The 22,557-nt window shown below is 41.0% G+C and overlaps 1 protein-coding gene across 2 annotated transcripts in view; it reads right to left on the bottom strand.

Annotated features, from left to right (window-relative positions):
• Positions 1-4,990: 4,990 nt before the first annotated feature.
• LOC120420147 (protein gustavus) overlaps positions 4,991-22,557 on the bottom strand; it is a 207,830-nt gene continuing 190,263 nt past the window's right edge. For both annotated transcript variants that reach the window (XM_039583106.2, XM_039583105.2), the window contains exons 2-3: positions 11,736-12,643; positions 4,991-7,649 (exon numbers count right to left, since the gene is read on the bottom strand). In XM_039583106.2, the coding sequence (XP_039439040.1) occupies positions 7,510-7,649; positions 11,736-12,441 (846 nt within the window). In that variant the 5' untranslated portion in view covers positions 12,442-12,643 and the 3' untranslated portion in view covers positions 4,991-7,509. The remainder of the gene's footprint in view (positions 7,650-11,735; positions 12,644-22,557) is intronic.

Raw genomic sequence — 22,557 nt, forward strand, 5'->3', positions numbered from 1 at the left:
TCATCGCAGAAATTTTAAAGTTATCGCAGTTTTGTGAAAAAAATTGTTTTCTTCCCCTTTTTGTAAATTTCCCGTAGTCGCAAATATTATGCAAAAAAAATCGTAATGTTCGTGAAGCAAGACACAGTACTATTTAATCCTTTTACTATATCCATCAAGGAAAATTAAATATGCTGTGACTGTTTGAAAGTTATTGGTCAACACATTTTTTTAAGTCCATCACAATAACATTTATATATGTAGTCAAATAATTTATTCAAAGTCAAATAATTTATTTAAAGTAAAATAATAATTTACTTTTAGATAACCCACACATTATTTGTAAGGAGTACTTTTTATTCATCATCCTACACCTGCACCAACACTTCCATTTGTAACCATACAGCAATTCCCCAAGAAAACAGCATAATTCGAAAAAAAAAGTTCTCCGATCGGGCTCAAATTTTTTCTGGGGGATCCTTGGCTGAAATAATTAGACCCGTGAGCAATTCTCTACCAAAACCGGAAATGGATTTTATTTGTATTTTTTGATTTGGCTCAAACTTTGTGGGGGCCTTCCCTATGACCAAAGAAGCCATTTTGCATCATTAGTTTGTCCATATAAATTTCCATACAAATTTGGCAGCTGTCCATACAAAAATGGTACGTAAATATTCGAAAATCTGTAACTTTTGAAGGAATTTTTTGATCAATTTGGTGTCTTGGGCAAAGTTGTAGGTATTGTTAAGGACTATTTAGAAAAAAATAGGTACACGGAAAAAAAAATTTCCCGATTTTTTTATTAACTTTTTTTTCACAAAAACTCAAATTCCCAAAATACGTATTTTTTGATTTTCGAGATTTTTTTATATGTTTTAGGGGACAAAAATCCGCAACTTTTGAGCTATAGAGAAACATGGTCAAAAAATCTGCCGCCGAGTTATGATTTTTTGAAAAAACTGGTGATTTTTAGAAAAAATCGAAATTTCATACATAAAATTTTTTTGACCTAATTTTTTTATGCAAAATTTAATTTGCAATCGAAAATTACTTTAAAGATTTTTTGATAAAGGGCCCCGTTTTCAAGATATAGCCACCGAAAGTTTGATTTCAGCGAAATATTTGCAGTTTTTCGATTTTTAAAAATAGTGACCATGAGTGACCATTTCTAAAAATATTTTTTTTGAAAAGTTCAGAAAATTTGCTATAAAATTGTCTAAGAGACATTGAAGATTGGACCTCTGGTTGTTGAGATACAGCGGCTTAAAGAAAAAGAAACACGAAAATTGAAGTTTTCTAAGTCTCACCCAAACAGCCCACCATTTTCTAATGACGATATCTCAGCAATTAATGATTCAATTTTCAATGTTAATACATGAAACATTCGTGAAATTTTCCGATCTCTTCGAAAAAAATATTTTGAAAAAAATTAAATCAAGACTAACATTTTAAAAGGGTCAAACATTGAATATTATGCCCATTTAAAATGCTAGTATTGATTTAAAAATTTTCAAAATATTTTTTTCGAAAAGATCGGAAAATTTCACGAATGTTTCATGTACTAACATTGAAAATCGGACCATTAGTTGCTGAGATATTGACATTAGAAAATGGAGGGTTGTTTGGGTGAGAATTAGAAAATTTCAATTTTCTTGTTTCTTTTTCTTCAAGCCGCTGTATCTCAGCAACCAGAGGTCCAATCTTCGATGTCTCTTAGACAATTTTATAGCAAATTTTCTGAACTTTTCAAAAAAAATATTTTTAGAAATGATCACTCATGGTCACTATTTTTAAAAATCGAAAAACTGCAAATATTTCGCTGAAATCAAACTTTCGGTGGCTATATCTTGAAAACGGGGCCTTTTATCAAAAAATCTGTAAAATAGGTTTCGATTGCAAATTCAATTTTGCATAAAAAAATGAGGTCGAAAAATTTTATGTATGAAATTTCGATTTTTTCCAAAAATCACCAGTTTTTCAAAAAATCATAACTCGGCGGCTGATTTTTTGACCATGTTTCTCTATAGCTCAAAAGTTGCGGATTTTTGTCCCCTAAAACATAGAAAAAAATCTCGAAAATCAAAAAATACGTATTTTGGGAAATTGAGTTTTTGTGAAAAAAAAGTTAATAAAAAAATCGGGAAATTTTTTTTTCCGTGTACCTATTTTTTCTAAATAGTCCTTAACAATACCTACAACTTTGCCCAAGACACCAAATTGATCAAAAAATTCCTTCAAAAGTTACAGATTTTCGAATATTTACGTACCATTTTTGTATGAACAGCTGCCAAATTTGTATGGAAATTTATATGGACAAACTAATGATGCAAAATGGCTTCTTTGGTCATAGGGAAGGCCCCCACAAAGTTTGAGCCAAATCAAAAAATACAAAAAATAAAAATGGTCGAAATCGGCCGGTTTTGTAGAGAATTGCTCCCGTATTTTTTTGTTTGGCCATTAGGGTGACCTACGCCGTGTTAGGGTGGTCTGAAAAATTGCCATTTTCGTCGATTTTCGCAAAAACCACTTTTTTCAAAAAGTCATATCTCCGCGCCATTTCATCCGATTTTAGCTGTCCTAGACGCAAAAGAAAGGTGATTAGTTTGGCTATTTGGGAAAAATAGTAAGAAGTTTCAAAAATCTAGCTTAGCATTTGAAAAGGTTGAATGAAAACATAAAATGCTGTTTTGAAGGTCTCGGGACCAAAAAGCCTATGTCTGAAAATATTTTTATCGGATTCCTCGGAAAATTTCACATAATATATCAAAAAATGGTGAAGTTATGTTTTCGATACTCTGAGATACGATTTTTTGAAAACTGGATTTTTCGACGCGCCACGCCTAAAAATGAGAAAATGACGAAAACGGCAAAAAATCGACTTTTTTCACTAAAACTGCGATAACTTTAAAATTTCAGCGATGACCTATAAATGTTAGGGTACCAAAATTTTTGTATTTAAAAGACGCAACTTTTGGTACCATAACATCATCGCTAAAATTTTAAAGTTATCGCAGTTTTAGTGAAAAAAGTCGATTTTTTGCCGTTTTCGTCATTTTCTCATTTTTGCGCGTGGCGCGTCGAAAAATCCAGTTTTCAAAAAATCGTATCGCAGAGTATCGAAAACATAACTTCACCATTTTTTGATATATTATGTGAAATTTTCCGAGAAATCCGTTAAAAATATAATCAGACATAGGCTCTTTGGTCTCGAGACCTTCAAAACAGCATTTTATGTTTCCACACGACCTTTTCAAATGTTAAGCTAGATTTTTGAAACTTCTTACTATTTTTCCCAAATAGCCAAACTAATCACCTTTCTTTTGCGTCTAGGATAGCTAAAATCGGATGAAATGGCGCGGAGATATGACTTTTTGAAAAAAGTGGTTTTTGCGAAAATCGACGAAAATTGCCATTTTTTGAACCACCCCAACACGGCGTAGGTCACCCTAATGGCCAAACAAAAAAATACGGGTCTAATTATATCGGCCAAGGATCCCCCAGAAAAAAAAAATGAGCCCGATCGGAGAACTTTTTTTTCGAATCATGCTGTTTTCGTGGGGAGTTGCTGCATAATAGTTACTTCTATCGGTTCGATTAATATTTTTACCAAAAAACACTGCTCTTAAATATTTAATAAAAATAATAATATTTTATTGAAGGGCAACCAAAAATGTATAGTGTAAAAGTTTGAACAAACAAATGTTTGCCTGCAAACTTGTTTGCCAAACTCGCAAACTGTTTGTTAAAAAACTTTTCCGCAAACAATATGGCGGAGCTGGCAAACTGTCAAACGCCAAAAAGGTATTGTCTAGTTTGTTTGTTTGTTTGTGATAGTCTAATGGCTTCTTAAAACAGCTAAAATCGGTCGAAATGCGGCGGAGTCATAATAAAACAATGTGTTTCTTTTGTGAAAATTGACGAAAATTACAATTTTTGGGATCTTCCTAACAATTTTCTCAAGTTTTTTTTTTTGGCTTTTTGAAAAAAATATGGAAACAATCAGATCAGTTTAGGTTTAGGTTAACTTTGCATAACATTTCTACAGGGCCTAATACAAAAAGTGGGACTCTAATTGTATTCTATTCAGAGTTCTGACAACTTCTGTAAAAAAGTCGAAGCAAAAATGTTCGCGTGTAGTGGACCCTTAAAATTCTGTTTCTATAATTTCAAGTTTAATTTTGAAATAAAATGTGATATCACGGAACTAAATAAAAACACAGCCGTTTTAAATATTTTCTCAGTTTTGTTTTATTTTTTAATAATCACCTTTTATACAAAAAAGACATTTATTGTTTACTTGCGTGTGTGTGTGACTGTGTGTGTTTTTTTCTCTCTCTTGTTATTCATGTTTTGTCCATAATGCTTATCTTTTTCTCTATCTCGAAGAACTTTGATCTCAGCGTTGTTAGCTTTTTTTTTGTTGTTGTGAAATTTTTGCTTCTTTGTTTGGTATGTTATAATTTCCTTCGCTTACCTCTGTTATGAGCCCTATAAGATTTACATATCGTGAGTGTGTTTGTTTTGTTGCGTGTGTATCGTTAGTTGTTACTTTGTTTTAACGTTAATGTTTTCGCCACACTTGCTGATTTCATTGTGTGTGTGGTTGTTTAATCTGCTTGCATTGTCCCATATTAAATTGTTAATTAGTTGCCTATTTCCTATTATATCGTTTCCCCATTTTTTTCCGTTCTCTGGCTGTAACTGGAATTCGTTTGTTCAATGTTTGTTTGTTTTACGGGATTTTTTCAAAAATCAGTCGCGTGCACAGATGAAGGATTTTTCGTGTTCAACTTGCTTATTGCTGACGGAGCGCGCGGCTTGTGACTAGATAACGGTTGCAAGAAAGGTTAAGGTAGAGAGAGAGAGCGAGAACGAGAGCGAGGTAAGTGGAACATTTGCGATCGGTTGCATACTTGTAGGCGGTTCTTTGTTTGCGCGCCTGCTGGTAGGCAATGTGGAGTTGGTTGCGTTGACTTCTTTTAGGCGATTTGGGTGAGATTTCTTGAGAGGATTTGGGACTTTTCACGTGACGATCTTTGGGGTGAAAATTAAGATATTTCTCAAATTTGAGGTTAGGGATTTGGAAAACAATAAAACTCATAAAACGTTCATATAAAAATCATTTATCTATATTTTGACTATTTCTCTTGTTTTTAAGCATTTTATACTATATAATCAAAAATGAAAATAAATTGAACAAAGAATAAAGGGGGAGAGGGGGAAATAAACAAAAGTCGGGGGATTTTTATACAAAGAAACCTAAAAGTTAAGACAAATCACTTCACAATTTTGTCGCTGGCTTTCCGTGGAAAGCGTAAAATTGCTGTTCGCGATCCTCGCGAGACTTGTTTCAGCGCGCACCCAATTTTTATCTGTTTGGCTGTATTTTTAGTGTTTCAATAGTGATGTGTGAGTTTATTAACCTTTCCTTATGGCAACAAGAATTGTTAACAATAAGTTAAAACAGTCGTTGAGCGCTGGAACAAACCCCGCAAGGATCGCGCGCTGATTCTGGCAGAGTTTTAGCTAAAATCGTGCACTTAAAAACGGAAGTTTTTTCAGAAATCGGAGGCGAAAATTTCATTCAAATTATTCTCATTTATGCGTGTATGTGTGAGATGTGTTTCGTGCTGGCCTTTTCTTGCGACATGCTTGACGCAGCTTTCGGACTCTTCCGAAAACGAGAGAGATCGTCTTGTAAGGCTCGTATTGCTCAATTTTGGATTTCGTTCTGTTTGCGATAGTAATAATCAAAATATTTGTTTGTGATTTGCTTGATTTGCTCGTTCCTACTAATTCGTTAGGTTTTGCTTTTTTGCATTTTTTTTATTTCAACTTAATTGTTTTTTTTTTTCCTATACTGCTAGAATAGTCCCACATTTGACTGAGCCTCTCGCACATTTCTCGCACTCAAACTTCCTCAAGCTCTCACACTTATCGCGCTCTCTCTCTTTCTCTCGCTTACAAAACTATGATTTCCTTGTTCACGCTCTCACCTTGTTCTTGATTTCTTGATTCTTTTTTTGTTTGTTTGTTCGATCAAACCGATGATCTTCGCCATTTTCTCGCTAGGTTTGCATTAAAGTTTGCAGTTTTACTCAATCTAAATTTAAATCACTTCAAATAATAATAAAAAAAATCACACGGATTTCTTGTGTTGTTCTGTCTTGTCCTTGTTGCTTCCATTTCCATCATATTTCCGCTCGTTTCTCTCTCATCCTCTCTCACTCTCTAGAGTCTGACGTTTGGGAGGAAGAAAAACGAGGTTTGTGAAGGAGGGGGAAGTGTTGCCAAAAAATGCCACCATCTTGGAAGAGAGTTTCCCGCGCACGTGTCCGAAGAAAGTGACTGCGACAAAGTCGCGTGCATTGTTTATAAATAGTACTTGTGTGCGAGCGAGAACGCTGACTTCCTTGGCTACTTTGATTACTGCTGTTGCGCTCTGGAAGAACAGATATCTCCTTCTCAAACGGATGTCACGCAGTCATTTTCTCCCATTTTTAGGTTAGGTTTGCTTCGGATGATAAATGCAAAAAACAGAAAAACCAGCAGCTATTTGTTTTTTCGTACTTGTTTGTATGTTATTTCGCTTTCATTATTGTTAGTCGTGGGGGGCTTCTCTCCCGACGTGAACATTTGTTTGTTTGTTTTTGTTTGTATATTACAGCTAAAAAGCTTTTTCCTTTCTCATTACACTCAAAACAGAACTTCCGGAGATTAGGCGGTTGCTGATTTGTTCGTGGTGATGTGGGAGTGGGCGGGGGAATCGGGAACTGTGGCGGGGAACGGGGCGGGATGTCAGCCATTTTCCTCTCTTATTTTTTACAATTGCTAAAATCAAAAAACCGTCTGCTGCCGCGAGCCGCTTTTTGATTCTTGGATTCGTCTATCTTACACGTGTTTTTTAATGTTGCTTTACTCTTACTTCCGTTTTTACACAGCTTGTTTAAAAGTGAAAATATTTTTTGTGATTTTTTTTCCATATACTTTTTCTCCAATATATATACTTATTTTTCTGTTATTTTGCATCTTTATTTTGCCATTCTCTTTTTTTGCATTCGTCTCTAATATTACTATTTTTTTCCTTAAGGTTTACTTATCGCAGAGTCTGTATATTAAAAAAAAGAGTTGGTGAGATTGAGGGAAAAACTATCCTTATTCGCACGCATACATTTGTGTGTGTGTGTCAGATGCTTGAATAAAAAAAAAACTCTAATTTTACCGCTATCCGAAAACTCCGGATAGCGCACGGTCCTAAAAACAACACAATAGTTTGCACGTCGAGACACAAAAACAAAGTCACGTAAACCCTACAGATCGAGCGATCCTAATCCTGCTCGTCCTCCTCCTTTTCCCTACACTTTGCAATTAATCCGAGCAGAGGAGAAATTAATATCTAATCCAAAAGTATAATAGCGTAATAATAGGCGATAATAATTATTATTAAATAATTAATAGTCGGCTTTTGGAGGGCGGGGCGGGGGCGGGGTGCGGGATACAGGCGGGGAACACCGGCGACGTCGTTGTCTATTATCTCCGGTCCCGGTACAGCAGGTAGGTTTTCATCGACTGTGGCAGCTGCAGCTGCTCGATGCGCTCCTCCAGGTGCGTTCGGCCGATCTTCTGGCGGATGACGCGCCGGCACAGGTCCATCAGTGGCAGCGGTTCGGCTGGAAGAGAAGGAGAAGGTTAGAAACATGTTTTTGCGATTTTGTTAGAGTTAACTTCCGAAGTATGGTTCAAATCTGCCAATCTAGCAACACTGCCCAAACGTCAAAGCACTAACGAGGGGTGACTCAATGCACCTTCCAAAAATTCAACAACAATCCCAATTACGGCGACCATGAAAACAAAAGGTACTCAATCGGAAGGTCACAACAATTACATCAACTTTTCCCTCTAAAAAGAGCCCGAAGGGCTCCCCCGAAAAAGACCACAACAAACCTCCATCGGTGGCCTTGACCACCGCGAAGGGAAAAGTTGTTCCAGCATTTTCGGGGGCGCCTCCAATCGGAATCGGTTTTCTCGCCAGTGCAGCAACAATCTCTTTTATTGTGTTATTGTGGTCCAGAAAAAAAAGTTGGAGAGACTGCGTCTAACCCGAGGTCTAGACGGCTCTAGAAAGTCAATGCACCCCCTGCTTGTTTATGTTTTGATTGTTGTTATTTTTTGTCTTTTTAATATTTTTGGAGATTGTTGATCGCGCCAAAAAAAGATCAATAAACCCCAAAAAAGTAGTTGGAAAGCGGCATGATTCAACCGGAAACCTGCATTGCGTCACCCCTCGGTGTTTGATTACTTATTGTTGCGAAATGTACATTTTACCCAAATTTGATTAATTTTGGGTCAACGTGTAGATTACTACAAATTTTAAGACAAATAATTACTCGTATTCAAACCACATCTAAAATAACTCATTTCATGGTAATCCATTTCAAAGTTCAACAACATAAATCTGAAATGAATTTCATTTATAAGTTATGTGCTGTTTGTTTACAATTTTCTTTTTTTGCGAAAGATCATCTGACTTTGAAAGAATTGATCGAAATTTTCCAGTAAAAAATAAAAATAAAAGTAAATCAAAAATATTCCCAGAGCAAACCCTTTGAATATCCTTTGAATATGACATGAAATTGCATGAAACCCTGAAACAATTTTTTTTTTTACTTTTTCATATTAATTTCAGCATCCACTCACCCCTCGATCAATTTACCTTGATATTGTTTTTTGACGTTTGTCTGCTTTTTAGCTGGGCTTCAGCTCAGTTATCAAACTGACAGTTTAACAACCCCAGGTTACCGAACAAGTGCTGTACACTATATAAGAAAATTTTATGTATGAATTTCCTTCCTTTTGGGTTAAAATGACATATTTTTGACACTTTCTGTTAACAAAGCTCATTTGGTAATGAATTTATTGCGCAATTCTCACTAACCTGGACTTCGCACTAAATTATTGCTATCGATCGCACTATTGCGACTTGTCAAACTGGCTTGGAAAAATTAAAATTTTCGCAAAAAAGGTCAAAGCGAGCCGCGGTTGCCGATCGTTTTTCAGCTGTCAATCGCAATTTAAAAGTGCGAAACGTCCAGTTTGGTGGAAACTGCGATTGGAAATGTAAATAAACAAAAGCTGGTTGCCTAGTTTTTTGAAATGTTGTTGTCAAAAGTGCGAGAAATAAGTGCGGGCAAAATCCAAGTTACAATGAAAGGATCAATAATTTCTCTAAATTTTTTTTCCTTTATTTTACCTGTATTAGGCAATTTTAACTAGGGTCTGTGCGAAATTTTCCCAAAATTCAATAGAAAATCACTCAATTTTGAATGAGATTTACTCAAAACTTAGTTAGCTCCCTAAACTCATCTACGCGTTGGTCTAATTTTCTAATATAAATATCTGTGTGAAATAAACTTTGAAATGCGTAATTTTATCCCATTTGACACCGGCTTTTTTTGAAAATTATTTCACATTACGGAAAAAAAAACGGAATCGACGTAACACCTTATAATGTGGCCCTCTTAAACCTTGCGGTTTCGTCAACGGATCCACAGGCGTGTATCGTTCTTTTTGCGACAAGACTCCGCCTCCCGGGTCTCCTAAGTGTGAAGGTATGGGCACGGGGAGAGGGCACCGAATACCTATATTTTACACTTAGAATTTTTTGCGTCCGCCTCGGGATTCGAACCGGCGACCTCTGGATTGTGAGTCCAGTGCGCGGTCCGATTGATCCACAAAGGCAGACTTAAATATTGAATAAATTTGAAAATATTTCTGAAAAGACACGAAACTGATTCCTGACCATATTCAGTTTTCTGAGTTCTGGAGTTTCGCAAATCAGGATGAATTTGAATCAGAAGGAAGTTATTTCTGATTAGCGTGCCTTAAAAAAAAGAACGGCAATTGTCAAATCAAGAAGCTATTAGATTGTGGCAAGCAAACAAACAATCTCGCACTTATTTGTGTTTGACAGTTTGCCAAACATGCAAACTTGTTTGCGACAAACTCGCAAATGTCTGCAGGCTGACGTTTCTGCAAACAAATGCAGGCAAACTGCCAAACTGTCAACAATGTTGTTTGTTTGCCATAGCCGAAAAGCTCCTTCACAAGCCAATTCACCTCAAGATTAAGTAAATATTGATTGATGAATTTCGATTTCTCTACAAGCACGTTCAAAATCAATCAGTTTTCGTCACAACCGAACCTACTCAGAAATGAGTAATTGGGTACTAAAGACCTATGTCCATTTTTATGTACAACGGTATTGCGGATTTTAGAGATTTTTAGACAATCGTGCAATTTGTGGAAAGCTCTCCAACAAAGTGAGCACCTCAAACTACAGCAGAAAAAAACTAACCAAGACACACACCCTAGTATGAAACTGTTCGTCTGCGTTATTTTATCTAAAAATTAAAAAAATCAGCAAAACATTAATGAAATAATTCATCCAGAAATGAGTGAAAAGAAAAATTCAAGACTCATTCCTGAGAAAGTTTGGTTTTGAAGAAATCTGAGTGAGAATACACTGAAAATATGCCACACTTTTGATTTAAGTGCCCAAACACTTGAATGATTGAATAAAGTCACATCGTAGATCTAATTGGTTTGTGTTTCAACATCAATCCAAACCACTATCAAATGCAAGTGTTTGGGCGGTTGACTTTTTGGTATTTTTTAACATGTTATTTTCATTCGGGTGGCTCAAGCTTTTTAATTGTTTTGCTCATGAGTTTGTCCCACCGTCTTGAACTATTCAAAGTGATGAGCAAAACACTTGAAAATGATCTTAAGATCTACCCAAAACAGGCACTATTCAAAGTCAACGTGATTATCCACATGAATTTAATGTGTTTCACTGATTGATTTTTGCGCGACTTTCATCGAAGGCTAGAAGCAAGGCAAGAACCAATAGCACAAAAACTCTCCCGTCTTCAACTGGCCGGCCGGCGCAGTGGTAGCGTGCACGACTAGCAAGCGAGAACCTGTAAATCGCTTGTACGTACTTTTATTTTTCAACACCATTTAAAATTCAAGTGTTTGGCTATTGACATTATTTCATGGCCAATCACCGAAATTTCAAGTGTTTTGCGATTGATATTTGAGTGCTCTGTACAGCAGGGCCAGATCATGTGTAGAACACTTCGTTGAGCTGTGTAAGTTTTGCTCAGTGTAACGCAGAAATGTGTCATTTGAAATAAGCATGTAGAGCAGTAACAAAAACTTATCGTTTAAACGTCACTCGAACTCTCGCAATAAAATGTTTCAAACAAACAGAAAAACCGTGTTTTTGCAAAGTGTTCGAATAATCGCGAAATCTGTTGTTTTTTTAACCTTTTTTCAAAAATAAAAAAAATCCGATTCTTTGGTCAAGAAAGTGAATAGGTACGAGACGTTGTCGGAGTAGCAGGGTCTTTTCCAGCCAAAACGAAAAAAAAATAATAAAAAAATAGTTTTGTTGATCGTGCAAAAACAACCCAAAAAGAGTGCAGTTGTTCATAGTCGTGTACAACGAGTGACAGCTAGCGAGAAGAGGAAACGTGTTTTTGTTTACGTTGCGTGGCGCGAAAGTGTGTGTGTGACTGTCGGAGTCAAGTCGGAGTCCTCATCAGTGCTCTTCACGACGGAAACGGAAATAAGGTTAGTGGGCAGTTGGGTGGTTAATGATCGGCAAGAATCGTACAGACTGTTTTTGAATCTAGCTCAAATGCGAACCATACAGTGGAAGTAAACAAATATTGAGAAAAGAGGCAAATACTTACGATCGAGGCCACCGATGTACTTCATTGTGATCTCGCAGTGCCCCCAGACGGCGGACACGATCGGGTACAGCTTCCGGCCCTTGAGCCCCCGGAAGGCCACCCCCAGATACTGGCCGTCGACGATGAAGCTGAGCGTGCCCTCGTCCATGTCTAACGCTACTAGGAATTTGTCCGGCACTAGGAAGGTCTCGTCGGGCTTAAGTATCGCGGGGTACGTGACGCCGGGGCAGGTTTTCGAGTTGTGGTACAGCATATTGCGCCCGAGGTCCCAGCCCCAGCTCTGGTCGTTGGAGCCGACCAGACTTTGATAACCTACGGAGTGCAGGGGGGCCTCGGATGTGGCCACCCCGATCACAGCATGCGTTCCGCGTTGCCGCGTCGACCAGAACACCTCCCACACGTGGAGGCCCTTCGTGAAGCCGACCTTGCCCCGTATACAGTCTGTGCTCTGCGCCACCGGATGCCGGTGGAATGTCATCTTGTCGTCCTCCTTCACGAACACGTTCAGCGAGCGGTCCTCCGAGTTCCACGAGTACTTGACCTGTGTTTCCCGCGCCACCGGCGGCATGTCGAGCAGGAGATCGAGACGTGGCGGCCGCTGGAAGTGTGCGGCCAGTTCCCGGGGGATCTTCGGAATGAATGGCGATGGTTGGTCGCGGCTGCTGACCGTTTTGACACCTCCGCTGATCTTTTGGCCCATGTTCATACCAGGGTGAACACTACTGCTGGACCGACTGCTGCGCGTGCTCCGGATGGCAACCTTGTACGACACGCGGATACGCTCAAACTCCCGGGGATCGATACGATTTAGCACCACGCGGGGCAGCAGTGTGGAGGTGGATGACGATATACTCTGTGGACGGCGACGTTCGCTTGACCTTAGCACCGGACCCCGGCTACTTTTGTATCTGTAACGAGAGAGAAACACGAAAAACTTCGATTAGAACTCCGGCCGAAGCTGCCACGAAAGGGCATAGAACCGAGCTGGCAAAAAGCCGATTCAGCCAAGTCAGGTTCCAGGCAGTAAGAGGTGAATTATCCTTATAAGGTAGAGCAGCAGTCGATCAAAACACACCAGAGTCGGTGGCGCTCGCGCACGATCGCGACTAATTAAAGTGAGAACGGACTGGAAAGAAAGGTTGATGTCCTTGCGGACGCTGCGGAGGTGGGCACCACCGGTTCTCTCATTATCGATCTGGCACCCTACCCGTACCACTCGACGATCAGGTTGCCCAGGACATTTCCCGCGTGATCAACGCGAAGGTCACGCTAGTTCTGATCTCTGCGTATACTTGTCAACCGCTTCAAGACTAATGACGTCGAGTTGGTAAACAACACACACGATCACTTCCCGTCGCGTTGGCCTCCAAGTTCTGTTCTCGAAAACGGTAAACAAACACGTAAAATGAAAGTCAATATCGGCCCGGTTTTTTTGTTCGGCTTGCGCTCTCAACTTGGTGAAAGATATTTTCGAGCGCGAGGCTGAATCTGAGAACCTGCCATTCCCTTTGCTCTAGTTTGCCGCGAGAGCGGCGGCGACTCCTTTCGAATTTGATTTTTATACCTTTTCCACGAAAAACCGATCGGTGGTGAGTGGCGAAGGCGCGCACGTTCGCACGCTTCCAAAACGAGACTGTCTCTCCTTCAACGTTGCGCTTACGGTAAGCTGATCTGAACGTCGCGTCAACGCCGGGACGGACGGGAAGAACTTGGGAGATAATGAGCGGGATGCGCCCGAAAAATGGGGTTATCTGCGCCGGGTTCAGCGCAAATTTGCATCGCGAGATAAGCGAGTAATGTGAGCAATTTCTGGATGTTTGACCTAGGACAAGGCAAATCCTAGTGGAGTGGAGTGCGATGCGCGATAAGGTGGGTGCATTTTTGAAGAATTTTGGGGAATGACCTGCAGTGGTTCTACTGAAGAATTTCATTGAAAGCTGAATAAAAACGATAAGCTTGAGGCTTGCGCCGATCACCGAAAACTTGACGTATAAACGATAAATTTGAGGCCCAAGCCGTCACGCGTTGTTTCGGCTTTGTATTCAGAATGATTTTAGTTTGCTCTAAGGCACGAATAATTCTCAGAATCATCCTCGTTAAACAGATTTTCACGGGTGAGTTTTCAAAAAGCCATAAGAGCCACCGTGACCTCCAGCACTAATTTTTATTTTTCTCCAAAATTTACAATATTTCAGTTTTAAGTTTAGGGCGATTGAAGGACGTGTAGATGAACAATATCAAGCATTTTTGAAATTGGTTTTTCGAAAGTAGGTCGAATACTGATGCAAAAAGGGCTTTGTTTACCAATGGCTCTTACGTCTTTTAGGAAACTAATCCGAGCTTTAGTTAAATTTGACTTGTCTCCACTATAAAGGCGTCATCCATAAATTATGTCACGCTAAAATCGGCCAAAATCAACCCCCCCTCCCCCCTATGTCACACTTTGTCACGCTGGCTCCAACCCCCCTTCGAAAAGTACGTCACATTCTGTAGACTCCCCCCCCCCCCCCCATATTGATTTTATTAATAATTATTACATTATTTATTTTTTTTCATAAAAACCTATTACATGATTTATAAATAGGGTTATTTATAAATTCGGAGTTCAATCGAGAAAGTTTTTAATTTTACAGGTTGTGTTTAGATTTTTATTTTTATTTTGTTGAACGTGTAGTGATAGAAATCACCATCAACAGTTTTTTGAAAATCTAATGATTGAAGCATATTAAATCTATTATCGAAAACTCTGTTTCTTAAAGCCTTGTGTTGTGTTTAAATTATGAGTAAATTTTATAAAAAATAACTTTTTTTTAGACATATTCTTTGACTGAATTTTCAGTATTCAGGAAATAGTCTAGCGTGACGTCACGGTCTCACGGACCCCCCCTCTCCCCCTTGTCACACTTTGTCACGCTTGCGACCACTCCCCCTCCCTCCCTAGAGCGTGACGTACTTTATGGATGACGCCAAACGAAAAAAAACGAAGTTGACTTTATAGCTGTCGGCCACCATTGCTAGTACCAACCACTAGTGTCTTCCTTTTATCTACAAGGACTTCGCCGCCCTGGGCTCCTAAGTGTATGAAAGTATGGCACGGAGCGACGGCGCCGAATACCCATATTTACACAAAGAATTTTAGAGCGCCCGCCGTGGGATTCGAACCGGCGACCTCTGGATTGTGAGTCCAGTGCGCGGTCCGATTGATCCACACGGGCGGGACTCTCCACTATAAAACTATAATCTATACAGCATTTTGAGAGATAGAACAGTAAGAATGAGGCTTGCACCGATCTGCAATTATTTGACGTTAAAACGATAAGCTTGAGGCCTAAGCCGTCAGCGTTCTTCAGGCTTTGTATCCAGCAAGATTTCGCGGAATGATTAATCCTCAATATCAATAGCGAAAGCTCCCCAATAATCCAGCACTGATGAGCACTCGTGCGTTCGTTAAACAGGATTAAAAGGGCAGCCTCGTTTCGCCGGATGACACTGCTACCGCAGAGGACTCCACGCTAAAGTGGCTCATTAAATCGATGAATCACACAAAGGATAATTAGGGAGGCCCAGGGTCGAACCTCGAAGGGCTGGCCCGCAAAAGGACTTGTTTGGCTTTCATCTGCGATGCGTTTCATACCCGTGGCATGTTTTGAACGCGATGCAGCACGAAATTAAAAGATAATAATTACTAGCTTCTGCCGAGCAGAGAAACCCAGCTCGGCAGAGAGACCCGATCGATGCTAATTAGCGACGCGATGAGTCGGAACCAATCGGTTCGATTTATCGTTTAAATGTCAAATCAATTTTCAATTGAATCCTTACCGCAGAGAACCTTGCGCGCTTCGCGCTGCTACGTAGTATCATTCAAATGTCACACCAGTAATTGCGCAAAGAATCTGCGGATGATTGGCAAACATCGCTCTAAGCGGAAAGGCTATAAATCAGAGAGACCGTTGGAGCGAACTTCTTATCGATTATACGTCACGCAGGGTCCCCCCTCTTCCGTTTCTGGCAAAATTGGACGGAATAAAGTGCACGATTTAAAAGCGATATGCCATCATCCCTTATGTATAGCTGCAGCATCCAACGACTTTTGCCATCCGATCCGGTTCGCGGAGTACATGGCCGCCGTACTCTCATCCCGCGGAACGGGATCATGCGCAGTGGCGCCAAACGGCATCAGCATCACCCCTTATATACTAGAGGAACATCTTGCCACATAAAACAACCCCCGGAAAAGGGATGCGAAGGGTGTTCCGAACCACCACACACACACAGAACTCCCGGTCGATATTGTATGACAAATTTCCACACCCTAATAAAATAATAAAATTCTTCGGTTTATTTCTGGCCGACGGGCTGAAAACAGCTAGGAATGCGAAGCATTTCCGAGGGGTCGACCGATGAAATCACCCCGCGAGGGGTGAGAATACGCACGGGGTGCGCCAGCTCAACTTCCTGTCTGTGCTTCACCCTTCTTCCTTCCACACCTCTGCCAACTTTCAGTTGGACTTTAAACCGCCATTTAAACGCGTGGCGCGACTTATCGTTTTTCCTTCAATCAGCTGGCGGGGCCGGACATGTCCTGGAAAAGAAGCCGATTGCATTACCGCACGGCACGAAACCCGAATCGGTCCCCCTCGTGGCTTTTCCAGGCGCCTGGCCGCAGGGGGTGTGAACACACCCCGGAAGGGAGAAAGCATTCACGCGACAGGGTTCTTGACCCGGTCGATATATCGATTTGGGACAGAAATTCTCAAAGCGATTCCTGTAACGGCCGCTAGAGGCGCGCGTTACAAACACGCGCGCAGCTGGCCTACTACGGCGACGACGATGTAAATTCTTGAGAAATAGCAACTCAACCAATTTGTCATATTTCATTACACCGCGCGCGACTGGGACGGGTTTTTCATTCCACATGATACCTTGGGGTCGACGCAACTGCGCGGCAAATACGGGTGGTTGAAAACTATGCTCGTTTTTTTGCGGTTGTGCCGGGAAACTAGTTGGAACAAAAAGGCAGCGCTGAAAAAACGGCACTCCACACATAACCTTAAACGCGAGTGCGTGTGGCGTAACGCAAACGGCGCAAGCCTCTAGCTTATCGTTTTTGGACGAACCAATTTGACAGAGAGATCAGAGCCCTGTACGGTGCTGAAATTAATTAAAAATGTCACGTGGTTATGAATAATTGATCACGAGTCCAGCTGCAAGTCTTTAAAAAAAAAATACAAAAGGCCCTTCCCACCTTGAGCGCTGGACAACAAGCCGGCGCGCCATCAGTTTGGCAGCGATGACAGCTGCTTAAACAGCGGTAATGCGCAGCTTATCGTTTAACTGTCACTCTTGAAACCCAGATTGGATTTGGGCGCAAAAGGGCAGCGTAATTATCGTCCCGCGCCAGCGTCGTGAGAAAAGTTGGGCGGAAGTGGGATTACCGCACGCATCGGGTGTGTGTAACAGGATGCCAGGAAGGACGTCTCGGGATGGAAGGTCGAAACTTTCAGAAAAAAGAGAGCTGGATATTAATTTACCGCATCCGTGCGGGGTGACGGGATCAAGTTACGAGTGGCTTTTTTTTCGGAGGTGAAAGAGCAAATTGGATCACACATTTTGGTCAGCTGTGGGACTTTATTACGTTGCGGTTGGCGCAGGAAGCCAGCTGACGGGAAAATGGTAGGAACGATATGATGAGCAAAGTAAGCATTTAAGAGTGGTCGATGAAGGCATTGAAAATTATATTGCTTGAAGTTCATTCAAGTTTTTTGAAAAGAGTTTTCCGTAACTCAGATTTATTTTCGAAAAGAAGAAGGTGCAATTTGTAAACAAAATCGTTGGCTCTCGATAATATTCAAATCATTGATTCAAAAAATGCTATGAAGTTTGCCTAAGTACCAAATAGTAAAACTAAACTTTGAAATGTGAGATTTTAATCAGCCATCGTCAAAAAAAGCCATCTGACATTAAAACGGTAAAAACGATATAATTATCATTGTTAGCATTTGTGAAGGACTGAATATAAAAATGGTAAATTATGCTTTTAGAAGAAAATGTTGAAAGATGCATTTCTTAACAGATTTTTGATTAAAATACTTAGAGAATGTTTTCAAAATGACGCATGCGCCTTTGTAAAAAAAAAAGCCTTCTTAAAATTGGTTCAGCCAGCTGACGTTGGTAAAATGGTAAAAACGGTATAACCAACGAAGTGAGCATTTGCGGAAGAGTAAATGAGAAATTTTAAATGCCACTTTGAAGTTCAATCTTTTTAAAAGATTGGTTGGTTCCATTACTTCGAGTTTTGTTTTCAAAATGACACAAACGCCATTGTAAACTAATCATTTTTTTATTGGTCAAGCTACGAATTAATGATTTTAAAAAATGATTAAGATTGTCCATCTTCACTTGAATTTTATTAGCCATTGTCAACCACAGCTGACGTTGAAACGGTAAAAACGATATAACCAACAAAGTTAGCATTTTGCGAGGGAGTGAATGGAATTTTTAAATGCCACTTTTTGGAGTCCAATATTTTGATAGATTTATGATTTATTTGCCTCAGAAAAGCTTTCAAAATGACGTAAGCGCTATTGTGAACAATGTTTTTTTTTGAGTTGGTTCACGATCAAGTTGCAAAAATGTCTCCACTTAAATTCTAATAGACATAGTCAACCACAGCTGACGTTTAAACGATATAACCAATAAATTTGCATTTGCACAATGCCACTTTTTGTGGACCAAAATTTTAAAAAAATGTGTGGTTTGTTTACCTCGAGAAAGTTCTCAAAATGACGCAAGCACCATCGTAAACAAAGCCTTTTAATTGATTTGTTTTTGATCAAGCTACGATTCAATCAATATCAAGAACAATTGATAATGTCCATCCTCACTTGGATTTGTTAGCCATCGTCAACCAGATGACGTCAAAACGGTAAGAACGATATAACCAATAAAGTTAGTATTTGCGAAGGAGTGAATAAGCATTTCAAAATGCCACTTTTTGAACAAATATTTTTGAAAAATGTATGATTTGTTTACCTCGGAAAAGCTTTCAAAATGACGCAAGCGCCATTGTAAACAATGCCTTTTTCAAAGATTGCTTCTCGTTCAAGTTACGATCGATCAACCACAGCTGACATAAAAACGGTAAAAACGATACAAGCGGCTTGTGACCTTGTGCCTACGTGAGTGTGCCGCACTTCACGGAAGCGCGCCAAAGACAAAACAAAGCGCGGTGACCGTGAGGCAGTTTGCTCAACCTGTTTCCAAGTCTAGCGAGCTACGCCAGCAAGCACAAACTTCAGGTTTTTCGGACGGGAAGATGACCAGCTGGCCCATTGACACAGCTTTGCTGCGCGGGGGCAACAGAGATGGAAGATCTTGTCGCTAATGGTGATCGCACGCTAGTGTGAGAAACTGGATATTTGCAAATTAATTGTGCAAATAGCTGCGATTTGATCGTTTTCCGCTGTTTGCCGCGCGTGTGTTGGTGCCACATGATCGAGACGTTATGTAAGGTTCGAGGGGGCAGCTGTAGCTGTACTCGCGCGCGCGGTAACCTTCAACCAGTCGTCATTGGCGAGCTGGAACTGCAGCATGCGCTTTTATGCTCGCAGCTGACCCCTTGTTTACATAACCTTTACGACGGCTCTCGGAACCGCGGAAAAACGCGACTGGCCAGGAAAAATCTTTCGTCACCGGTGGTGATTAATCATCGGGGCACGAGACACGCGGGAACGGAGGCGTGTCACGGCTATTAATATGCCAAACCGCGAACGCGACAGCACCGTTGAGATTAAGCATGAATTGGTTCAGATTTGCGCGAGTGTCCACCGTGCGCGCTCTGCGCGCCAAAAGGTCAGGAAAGCAATTTCAGTTTTATTCAGAACCGACCGTCGCGCGTTGAAGTCGTCAAGGTTTCGCTAATTTGCCGCCGTCAAGACGACGGTGCAGCGCGCGCTGAAACATTTATACGATTCTCGAGAGTCGAAGGCGCGTTGCACAATTGAGCCGAGTTGGTGCGTTGGTGCACGCACTTCGCTCGCACTGACCTCCCCGCACGTTTTTATGACCGCCGGGCGAAATGTCACCACTTATCGTTTTTCTGTCAGACGGCACCTTGACATCTTGCGCCTTACCTGGAAGAGAGAAGAGAAGAAGAAGTAACCATTAGATTTATTGCATTACGAATTTGTCATTGATCATGCTTAAAATAGTACTAAATTATGGTACTCAAGCCCCCAACCCTCTCCCATTACGGCGCCAAGGTGCGTGGTGACCAGACACAATGCCGGTAGGGTAATATATACGATGTTGACCTTTCAGCCGAAAACAAAAGAGCGCGTGCACGCCATTGAAACCACACAACCCGCCGCCGTCTAAATTTATGCAAATTGCAACGCGCTCGCGCGACCTCCGGGCTTGGGACCACGCGCGAACTGGACAACCCAACCCCCTGCTTGATCAACGCCTAGACCAACCACCCCGTCGATCAACGACAACGTTGTTCGTTTTTTTCAAGATCAAGTGGCGTCCTTCGGGGACGCCTTAATTTGAATGAAGAAGCGACACCACACAGGTTCGCGCGAACTTCAATGAACCGTCGTCGTCGTACGCCACGGTCAACGTGCGGCCGTAAAGGAAAAACGATAAAAACAAACAATATTTTTTTCGGGGTCCACGAGCTGTTGTGTGAAGTGAAGAAACGGGGAAGACGCGTCGTACACACATCTTGGGTAATAAAAAAGACCCGGTTGCGATGAGGTGACGACGATGTGGCGTTGGTGTTGTGGGACTTTGACGCAATTGAATTTTTTTTTTTGAGTTGTCACCACTAGGAGAAAAATTGCAGGCGCCTTCCTGTCATAATCATGTAAAATACGATTTTACTAAATTTATTTATTGATAACAAAATTTGTTATAGCCAACCACAGCTGACGTAAAAACGATCAAAACGATACGAGCGCATTGTGACCTTGTCCCCTCCAAATTTTAGTTCAAAATTTCCAGTTTTGATAAACCAGGTGCTAATTCATTATAGAAGATGTTGATAAGGAGACTTTCTGCGGAAATTCGATCGAAGGCGCCTTTAAGCCAATTTTTTTCTTCTCAAAGCCAAAAATTGCCATCATGAACGAATATATTTCAAATACGATTGAGATTGTTCATCTCAACATGGATTCTTAAAGAAAAAAAAAGGTTCCTGGTTATCAAAATCCTCTAAATTTTGATTCAATTCTTACGGCGAATCCGGATAAAAAAAAACTGCTTAAGGCGCCTTTGAATTTTGTTCAATTTATATTACCACAATTCCCCTTTCAATAAACATGCTGTTAATGTATATTAAAGAAGATTTAGATAAGGCGCCTTTCTGTTAAAACTCGACTAAAGGCGCCCTAAATCCAATTCTCAAAATATTGCCATCACGCCAACCGAGCACGTCACCGCCGCCAACCGCTCGGCGTCGTACAATGTCACCGAAAGTGCTATTTTAACGGGCCGTCCGCGTAAAGTGACATCATAAAGTGAGTGTCATTGGTAAACAGTGGTGACCCTCGCCACGGAGTATTCCCAGTGTACACACACTCACACTAGGTCAGTTAAGTGCTCGGCAAAGGCGCCGTGACGAAACATCGCCACCTGCGCTATCCCTTGGCTACGAGCGTCGTGTTGGTACCGCGCGGAAGATGATTGGTGTGATGACAGCGCCGATAATTAGCAGCAATTTTACGCTCTTTTGCTTTATGCAAATTAATAGCGCATCGTTGAGGCGGTTGTTTCTCGCGACTCGCAGACTGCAGTGGCGGCAGGGTTGCCAGATTTGATTAAAATAAAGAAAACGATATAACATGAAAAACTTATCGTTTGGCGAGTTGTCCCGATTTGACAGCCATTACGTATTTTTTTGTGCAAACAGCAAAACTGGCAGCACTGCTGCCATGCTCCGCAAAGGTTGGAAGAGGAAGTATCGGTTACGAAAGATAGTGCCGGAGAAAGAGAGGCGCAAAAACAACGAGCAGAGATTATCCAACTAACCGCACCGCACACACTAGGACAGAGCAAGTAGCGCTGCTAATAAAGTGGTCAAGGTCATAATTATTATTATTTATTGCACAATTTCATTACCTATTCACACACTTACGGCGCTAACGCGCGCCGCCTAATGTGTGTGGCATTTGTTCGCTACTTTACACCCTTAATGTGGAACTCGTGTTTGATTGGGTTGTACTGCAGGCGAAACTGGCATCACTGTTATAAATAGAGTCTGACAGCTAGTAGAATTACATCGAAAACAAAGCCGATTTTGACAGTTGGCGCTGCGAAATGCGCAACCGCTTCAAAAACGATAAAAAGTCTAACCGACTTCTGTCCGGCTTTCAAAAGAATCTAAGTTGACTCCCAGTCGTGTCACGCTGATTGATTGCCATTGTGTTGCCGTGTTTGGGGCCCCCGACAAAAATGGGTGTCACCGCAGTGTCGTCGGTTTCCCAAAAGTCACGTTTCGTTCGATTTCCTGTCACGTTGACAAACGTCGTCTCTTTGTTTGGGCGCGCGGGAGGAAGCGCACAATTTTCGGCAGCCACTGTAGAGTTGCTGACGATTTGCATTCTTATCGCGCGCGTGCGACTGACGCTGCTGAATCAGTGTTTGTGGGAAGCTTGCGCTCATGTTCGGAATTTTCTGACTTAATCATTCATGACGTTCGCGCGCCTGGAGAAACTGGTCAGTCCGGTAAACACACACGATATTTGCGTCTAAACAAAGGACTTGGGGGGTTCTAGCTCGTGTGTGGGACGTGCCCACCAAAGTGGAAACAACGGTGGTGGTG

This window comes from Culex pipiens, chromosome 2 (assembly GCF_016801865.2).
Source record: "Culex pipiens pallens isolate TS chromosome 2, TS_CPP_V2, whole genome shotgun sequence".
Lineage (NCBI taxonomy): Eukaryota > Metazoa > Arthropoda > Insecta > Diptera > Culicidae > Culex > Culex pipiens.